Genomic DNA, 9,463 nt, shown 5'->3' with positions numbered 1-9,463 from the left:
CTTATGTTTGTGCTTCCTCCCTCTTACCCAGAATGCAACACTAGCTGAGCAGGCTCAGTTGTGCTATAAAAAGGCATAGCAAGGGGGAGGGTGGGCTGCCGTGCAGTAGGAACTGTGCACAAACACACACACACACACATAAATACACACACTCACTCACACACACACACACGCGGGGATCCAGGGACGGCAGCCCCCTTGCACTGGGATCTAGAGCCACAGCGCGAAAGAGAGGTCAGTACAGAGGACAAAGGCTCCATAGAGAAAGCATGCAATGCCAGGGAGTGAGTCTGAGAGGGAGTGACACACACAGAGATGTCAGAGAGAAAGAGAGCGGGCACGTCGGCTTGATGGGAAAGTGAGATATCAGAGTGGAATGGTTCCTGTCATGTGGTTTCTCCAGAGTCTTTGGCTCGCCATGCTGTTTAAAATGGTGGACATTACCAGAGGATAAGGCATGTGTGCAGAGTGCAAAGGCATGGCACTCTCCACAGATGACACTCAATGAATGACATCATTATTTTTCGCTGACATCATTGATTATTGTGTGTTTTTTCCTCTTGATGATGCTTTGCCTTCACTCCAATACAATGTGCTCATTATCCTCCACCTCCACCCATTAGAGGCTGTTTCCATGCAGCCAGCCTTCTAAGTCTAATTCCTCTGCCAATGTTCTTGCCCGGTAACAGTCGTTAACAACGGAGTACTATTGGTTCTTGTCAGTAGATGGCACAAAGTGAACCAACATCCACTACCGCCACAGCTCACACAGACATTATCTGGCTCCATCCTTTCACACACATAATGGAATATCTCCCACCGCACTGACGTCAAAGGGTCCCCTGTTCTCCCTTAAAGGAACAGTACGCTCTATTAACTTGCAGAATGCCTTGGTATCGGTACACAGCGAGAATGTACGAACAGATCATGTGCTCAGTGCTTCGTTTGCTTTCCTGTTGCATCTCCGGGGCAGTCGCTGAAAGCTTTATTCCCATGTGCTTTTTGAGAACGGTTGACACGCTATCCCTTAACAGCTGAGTCTTTTTTTAGCAGGGCCAAATGTTAAAAAACGGTAATAAGACATGAGGGTGTGACGGGTGACTAACATTGGGAGGTTGGGGGTTGTGGGGTTGAATTACAGAAATTGCATGTTCAAATCAAATGCATCTCCATGTTTCAGGTATTATTCTGTCTTAACAGCACACTCGGTCACACAATATCATATTATCTATGCAGTAAGACATTCATAAATGTCAAGGGGAACAATGTGGATGAAATCCTACAGCACATCCACAGGGCCTTGTCCAGTCCCCACGGCTTCCCACATCGATCTCCAGTACCGATACTGACCCAGTGAAGCCTCGGTTGCGATATGTATAAGCACTATTACGCTCAAACAATTACATGTAACATTTCGCTGCTACAATTTCATGCAGTATTGAGTGCGATCCTCACACTGACACGCCCCGAGAGCCCCCTCTTAGAACCAGAGCACCTCTCAAATGCCAAAGAAGCACGGGACCACATGACGGGACCATAATAGGCCAGGGAGGGATTCCCAAACCGGCTCCCTGCTGACTCAGACGCCGGCCTCCGAGTGACATTTACACAGACGGCAGGGTTAAAAGGTCTCGGGCATAAAACTGGACACCTGAGAAGCAGCAGCAGCAGCAGCGGTGCTGAGGAGGGTTGCATGCGAGAATCAGAAAACAAGCTGGTAGCATTTAGTGTATTACTTTCCTGAAATATAGCAATGTGATATAACTATATTATTCCTCCGCTGCAGTCTAGCTGCAGTGAAATAAGTCGCCTTTGTAATACCGTACATAACTTAAAGCTTGTCGGGCAGTCGATAACATGTTTGTTTAAACAGCAGGCTTTGAGGGAGTGAGAACACATTATCACCAGGTCAAATTCAAGTCTTGAATCTAATCTAATGTCACACTGCCCTGTTTTTATTTCTTAGGGATTTCGTAGGGCTTAGCAAATATGCAGGGTGTAGACTAACCCGCCAAGACTTAGGGATAAGTCTAAAATCCCACAATTATACTCAAAACGTTTAATACGGCACCTCTGAAGATATTTGTAATTCTAACTGTGTGCAGGATGTTCTTTCCTTTCTGATAACCACGCCAAAATACTTCAATCCAAACCGGACCACGTAACCTAAGAAGACATTTCTTTTACATCTAGTGTCACAAATCTGGTTTCACAAAACTCCGTCCAGCAACTCCTCAGGTTACATGATAAACAAGTTTATATTTAATTAACCGGTTAGCAAAACTGGAATGTGTATACGGAAAGGTGAATATCATATTAGTAAACTAATAATAGATACAGATAATATAGCTAGGCCTTGTATATAACCCATACACATATACTTCAAATTCACACGAGGCACACGTTGACATTCTGACTCCTAATGTCAGACGGAAGTCGCTCTGTTGAAGAAACATATGTTTTTAATAAATGCAAAATTGAGAGCAGAATCCATCATCAGGTTTGGCCTAGACAACTTCTTAATAGTGAGTGCAGACAGAGGCGACACTTGTTTGCTTATTTTAGCATACGGGCACCTGTTTAGTTATTTAAAGGCACTTCTTTCAAACACACTCATTATCAACCCGGGGCACATGACACAGATAGCATTTAGTGATGGTATCTATTTACACATGCCAGAACCAGTGACTCCCTCCGTCTTCTCCTTCATCATTCTTCCCTTTAAGTAAGTACGCAGAGAAGTGTGAACAGGAAACCACACAGCTGTTGTTTTCTTTAGCTATATATACATATATATATATATGTGTATATATTAGGGCTGTGAAACGATTAAAATTTTTAATCGGGTTTATCACAGGTTTTTGTGGATTAATCATGATTAATCACATATTACCGATATTCTCGGTATATTTTGTGAGAACATAGAGATTTATGACAAAAGACGGATATATACATTTATACATTCTTCTATACAATGGTGCTGCAACTCAGCAGTTATTTAGCAGTTTTCTTCCATATGGAACATTAATACATCTTCATCCTAAACAGAATGTTTTACCCTCCTGTTACCTTTCGGGTCAATTTGACCCCATTCAATGTTTAATGTCGGTGTTCTTTGGGGTTAATTTGACCCCAGGCTGTTTTTCACTGTGTCAAACATATCAGAAATATCAACTTTTTTATTTATTTAAAGGGCTATTTAGGTAGTCAACAAACAAACATAAAGTACCTCACACTTAAACTTGGGAAACAATATTAATTCTAATAATTTTCTGGAGGTTTTAATTGCTGGGGTCAAATTGACCCCGAGGGTAAAATATGTTAGTAAATGTAAAGGTAACAGGAGGGTTAAACAGAGCATTTTCTCTTGTTTGTCAACCATTAACTCCACCATGATACAATCTAAAGGTGGACAGATTGACAAGTGACTTTTTTTGCTCGGTCCCGATGCGCGCGCACGGAGCTCTGTGGCGCGCCAGACGGAGATCGATAAGTGTTAACGCAACGCGTAGAGACAGAGATGACATGCTGCTGTGGAGATACGATCAACAACAGACGTTTAGTTTAATAAAAGAACAAAGACGTGCTCTAGAGAACATGTCAGGGGGCGGGCCAATCTCTTTAATGTCATGCGATCTACCGACACTACGCCGCGATCGACTGGCAGGTCGCGATCGACGTGTTGAGACCCTGATCTACAGGAAGTAAAAGTCGTAACAAGGTTTCCGTAGGTGAACCTGCGGAAGGATCATTAAACCACTCGAAATCCAGACTGTTTGGTGTCCTGGCTCCTCAGTGGTGGAACGAGCTCCCCACTGACATCAGGACAGCAGAAAGTCTCTACATCTTCCGCCGGAGACTGAAAACACACCTTTTCCGACTATATCTGGATTAAAACACAGATTTGCACTTCAGTGGCACTTAAATAGCACTTACTTATGGTACTTTTGTCGTTCGACTATGTTGAGGAAATGTTACTTCCTGTATTCTTGTTCTTAGTTTGTACTCTAGGTTGAAATGCACTTATTGTTAGTCGCGTTGGATAAAAGCGTCTGCTAAATGACATGTAATGTAATGTAAAAATGTGTTTGTAAGAAGATCAGTGAGACATGAACGTGTGTCTTGTGTGTGTGTGTTTTAGTATTAAATGGTTTTACGAGATTTACAACCGGAAGCAATTTAGAGAGTCCATGGTTGATATTTGATGAAGTATCGGATGATAAAAAACGTAATAAACAAGGTTTAAATGGCCTTTTCTGCCTTTGTGACACAGACCCAGAGCTTTTTTACAAATTATAGAATGTTATTAAATGCCGACATGAATAGACTCTGGATAAAATGAACATTTTATAAGATCGTCTGACTTTAAACAAATATCTGCTGCTTTGACCTCATTTGCTCTTCTTTGTCCTTTTTCTGTTTAGTTGGAGGAAAATATTCATCTAACGCAACAAAATGGCAGGTAATAAAAATATCATGCAGAAGATTGATTGATGATGATTAATGATGAGTTAAAATAAAACAGAAGCAGACTCGTTATGCTCTCTTGGACTCTACTGCCCTCTTACGGTGGGCTTTGAGATTACAGTAGAGGTCTTGCATTTAATTAATAACACACATGGTATAATTATAATGATTATATACTTAATAGCATTATCACAGGACAACAGTTGCCATAGCAACACTGTTTAAATAATGTGCACAAACCTACACTAGCTCACAACAAGCTAGTGGACCAGCACACACGGTGTAGCTATTCAACATGGAAAGTGTGCGTACCGCTGATTTAAAGGAAGGCCTTTCCTCCACCTTTGACTGTCGAGATGGTTTGTTCCAACAATATTTTATTCATGAATTTAGTTTGTAAATGATTAATTTTAGTCAGCCATCTCACATGTATGAACTCATAATTGTGTTTTTTTATGTGCTCATTTTCAGACAAAATTAAAGATGCAAAGATCATCTTTGTTGTGGGTGAGTACATCAAAGCGGCATTTTGTCTCATACTGCTAAAAATAAAACGCTCTCCTTTGTGCTATATATACCAAATGCTTTGTGTCTGTCTTCTTCAGGTGGGCCGGGCTCTGGAAAGGGCACCCAGTGTGAGAAGGTAGTGGCGAAGTACGGCTACACCCACCTGTCCTCCGGGGATCTGCTCCGCGCTGAGGTGGCTTCTGGCTCTGAGAGGGGCAAGCAGCTCCAGGCCATCATGCAGAAGGGAGAGCTGGTGCCCCTGGTCAGACATCTTCACACCGTTTATTAACTTTAAAAAGTTGTATAATGTTCAGTCTTCTCGATTTAGAATCACCTTGGAGGATGTAGTTTGCTGTGTAGTTGTATAATACAGATAGGTGCTTTTGTTATTTAGCCGACCCTCATTGATATTAATGGGGAGACAGAATCTGGCAGTATAATAAACTAGCAACTTCTTCTATCGGTAGAGCCTTATTATTGCAACGGTCGATCATAATGTCTCTTTTCAGGACACGGTCTTGGACATGATTAAGGATGCCATGATCGCCAAGGCTGATGTGTCCAAGGGTTACCTTATTGATGGCTACCCCCGTGAGGTGAAGCAGGGCGAGGAGTTCGAGAAGAAGGTGGGCCGGGGAGAGGGCATGAGTTTTTTTGTTGTATAGCTAATCCCCGCAGAACAATGACAAATTTAAAAAAAACACTTGAAGGAGCAGACTATCTTTTCATCCTGCAGATCGGCAAACCCTGCCTGCTGCTGTACGTGGATGCCAAAGGAGAGACGATGGTCAAGAGGCTGATGAAGCGCGGCGAGACCAGCGGCCGTTCTGATGACAACGAGGAGACCATCAAGAAGCGCCTGGACTTGTACTACAAAGCAACGGAGCCGGTCATCACCTTCTACGAGAGCCGCGGCATCGTCAGGAAGGTGCGTATGGCCGCTGAATGACAGCGGAAATTAAGAAAAAAATGTGATGTGATTTTTTTGTGATATCTAACATGTATTTTTATCCAATAGGTTGACTCTGAGCTGCCAGTGGATGAGGTCTTCAACCAAGTGTCCAAGGCCATTGATGCACTCTAGTAAAGCAACATAACTATGAGTTTGATTGTTGTTTTATTTTATCAGGAGAAATTTCACAAGGACATAACATGCACATGAATACCATACCCTCATCACTTCTTCCTGGAAAAAAAGAAAGAGAGAATAAAACTGAAGGTCGTTAAAGATCAACATGCCTTAACTGGGCTCCGACTCTAGCAGGAGGACTCTACACATTGTAGGAATTGATCTGCCTGAAGCAGCATCGGGAAATCCATTTGTGTCTTTCTATAAGTATTGATAAGTATTGATTCTGTTCTGTGCTAAACGCGTACGTGGATGCATCCAAGTGACATGTATACAGGAGGTGTCGGCCATCTCTTCACCTTCGACCATCTCCTCATCTCGCTCTGGGGAAAACCTGCACTCTTATTTCCCACTTTAACCCTATAGGAGATATAGATAAACAATACAGCCCTTTATAATTGTGCCATTCAACATTAGTAGAGATCCCCCACTGTGGTCAAACTGTATACATGTACATTCACACAACTTTCAAATGACTCATCAAAATCATACATCATTTTCTATTAATTCATTTATAACTATATTTAAAGCACAGAAATATATATATTTTTTCCATCAAGATGCACTCATGAAACATGGTGGTGTATAAAGTGGTGTATGTAAAAAAAGTAAAAAAGAAAATTAAAGTATATGGAAAAAACTGGTATTTTAATTGAAGTTTATGAGCTTCAACTGTCTTTTTCCAAGATGCAGTTTCCAATGACATGTAATTTATATCACTGAACTATTTGACTGCAGGCCGACTGACGAGTAAGTATATCCTGGACAAACACGTACACAAACACAGACACGTCACGGCTGAAGTGGAACAAGCGTTGCTATGCAGACAATATGGTCACGGTGCTGGAGCATGTAGACACAACAGGATGCAGGACACGCTGCTGCAGCCACAGTGCACTCCTGTTATTATAACCTTTCCTTTGAGCCTGAGATGACCAACATGTCTTCCTTTACCTATCACCTTCCTCTCACACACACACACACACACACACGCTTCCAGCTAGTCAAGCAAACACCGCAACAGGTATCCGGAGAACCCTCCAAGGAGAGCTCTGAGCATGGCTGCGCTGTGGGGATGAGGAAGAGGAAGACAGCTTCTGAAGGGGGGACAGGATGTGTCCATCGGAAAGTCAATCAAGAAAAGGCGTCTGTGAGCACTTTCATGAAGCCGTTGAGGATCCTGTTTGAATGCTAGGAATGCAGCTTTTACCTAATAAAGGTACAACAACAAAAAGGGGAAGAAAGGCGATGGCGGTCACGTAGCAGAGAGAGAAAGGAAGAGCCACATGTCTGTGAACGTGCGGGAGAGAGGAACACCATGAGCCGATGAGTGCTTAGTCAAGGCAAACAACACCGGCCAGACAGCACCGGACAAACAGCACCAGCCAGACATCACTGGCCAGACAGCACCGGACAGACAGCACCGGACAGACATCACTGGCCAGACAGCACCGGACAGACAGTACCAGACAGACATCACTGGCCAGACAGCACCGGACAGACAGCACCGGACAGACAGCACCGGACAGACATCACTGGCCAGACAGCACCGGACAGACAGCACCGAGCTACACCATTTTCCGGTCTAAAATTATCATCTCAGACCAAATACTCATCCAGGCATCATTCAAAGAAAAATATAAATCAGCAATGCAAAGGATTAATAAGGGACGATAATGGAACATGACAATTTTACAATCTTTGGATCATTCAAAAATAGTAGATGATCAATGTATTAACTTTTGAAAAAGAATAATCAACCAATATATATGAAAATAGGTGTCGACAAAAGAAGAATTTGTTCCCCCTACCTTTAGAGATAATCGTTAAATCTTTGAAATATTCGCTTTAATAAGCACATGTGCAAACAGAACCTTCTGTGAGAGGCTTCCAAGGCAGATCAATATGGAACATAGATAAGTATGTGTACTTATTCCAGCGACAGAGGCTGACATCATTACTGTGGCACGAGGCAGATCCAACATGTTGTCTGGTTACATAACATATGCACATTTGTTTCTGCTGTAAAAGGAGTGTGCCAATAGAATAGGAACGTCTGGTAGGCTAAATGTAACCTAGTTACGGAGTATCTCAGAGGAATCATCTGGGCTACCAGTGAGCTATCCGTCTGTAGGTCACATGGGGACATTCGCAGCTTAAACCAGGGCTGGCTGGTGAAAATAATTCCTTTTTAGACTGTCACAGACAATTACATGCAAAGTTGTGTCTCCAATGTAAAATTAACCAGGACGAGCCACTTAACGGATCGCTGGCTGCTTTTAGTTTCGTGGAAGGATGGGATGTTTCTCAGGCCCTGCCAATTAGCATGCCTTATGAAAATGTAGATGTACGTCACTTTGTGAGGCTGAGAGGCCTCTGTTCATCATCCAGGTTCTGTTTCGGATATTAGCGCTGCAATGGAATGCGTCAGATCACCCCCTTGGAGGACGATAAGGAAACGAGAAAGCTGGCACATACACTTTATTCTCTTTCTCTCCGCCGCTGTAGACGGCGGAGGGCTGGCTGGCTGGCACCACTGAGACCCAGTGGCACCGTGCGGGAACCGACGTCAACCCGCGATGAAAGACGATGGCCGATTGTTTCCTGTTATTGAAACACTACTCATGGGTGTGGGTGGAGAGTAGAGGATAGGCTCCACGATACAAGTGGGAAGCCAGTGAAAGAGAGTGCTACTGTGCATATGTCAGCCTGAGATGTAATGAAGTACCTTGAATACTTTGAACGCTTGCCAACTGTGACATATGCTCCAGCATCTTAGTAGTCATGTCGACTATTAGAGGAAGGTAGTGCAATTTGTCTCTACTTATTGTAGTATCCCATGTGCATTTATTTGTTCTCGCCGCCTGAAGGAATGCGGTCAAGGCGAGTTCACAGAGCCAATAAGCCGAACATCAAGTAGTCTCAGAAAACTCTATGTCCACTCCATCTGTTGCAATGCACCATGGGATTGTAACACTCTTACATGTAAATTAGTCCAATTAGTCGTTAGGCACTCATGATACGCAATCATGGATGAACCAGATTAAGCCTGTTGAGTGGCGACAGTTCGAGTGCCCATTAAAATCAATTTGAAATGATTGTGGCAGACACTATCCTCTACATGTGAATTATTTGCTAAATTTGAGCAGTTTAATGCTTAATTAAAGTGCGTATTTATACACTGGATAGCTTTTTAAATGTCTGCTCCAAAGAAATATTGATTTGTTTGTGAGATTACATCATGTCCTGGTTGAGGCCACTACAGAGATCGAATTAGAGCCATGGCACCAGCTGTGACAATGTTTCTCATTACTTTGCACCTTCGTGATTTAACATATTTCACTAAATCTGTAACGAGCT

General features: G+C 42.8%; 1 protein-coding gene across 1 annotated transcript; it reads left to right on the top strand.

The window, feature by feature from the left end:
* The first annotated feature begins 106 nt into the window (after positions 1–106).
* On the top strand, positions 107–6,749 carry ak1 (adenylate kinase 1). The gene is made up of 7 exons (XM_056433331.1): positions 107–234; positions 4,425–4,462; positions 4,939–4,974; positions 5,073–5,236; positions 5,484–5,600; positions 5,711–5,902; positions 5,993–6,749. The coding sequence occupies exons 2-7, from the start codon at positions 4,456–4,458 to the stop codon at positions 6,056–6,058; spliced, it is 582 nt and encodes a 193-aa protein (XP_056289306.1). The 5' UTR covers positions 107–234; positions 4,425–4,455; the 3' UTR covers positions 6,059–6,749.
* The last annotated feature ends 2,714 nt before the right edge of the window (positions 6,750–9,463 follow it).

The sequence above is a fragment of the Pseudoliparis swirei genome, chromosome 15 (genome assembly GCF_029220125.1).
Source record: "Pseudoliparis swirei isolate HS2019 ecotype Mariana Trench chromosome 15, NWPU_hadal_v1, whole genome shotgun sequence".
NCBI lineage: Eukaryota > Metazoa > Chordata > Actinopteri > Perciformes > Liparidae > Pseudoliparis > Pseudoliparis swirei.
This window is presented reverse-complemented; position numbering and strand designations above follow the sequence as displayed.

Bases quoted from the DNA above. Each gene is read 5' to 3' on its own strand.
- ak1 (XM_056433331.1), top strand. The intron at 4,975-5,072 runs GTGAGTACATCA...TGTCTTCTTCAG, and splicing joins AAAGATCATCTTTGTTGTGG to GTGGGCCGGGCTCTGGAAAG. The intron at 5,903-5,992 runs GTGCGTATGGCC...TTTATCCAATAG, and splicing joins GCCGCGGCATCGTCAGGAAG to GTTGACTCTGAGCTGCCAGT.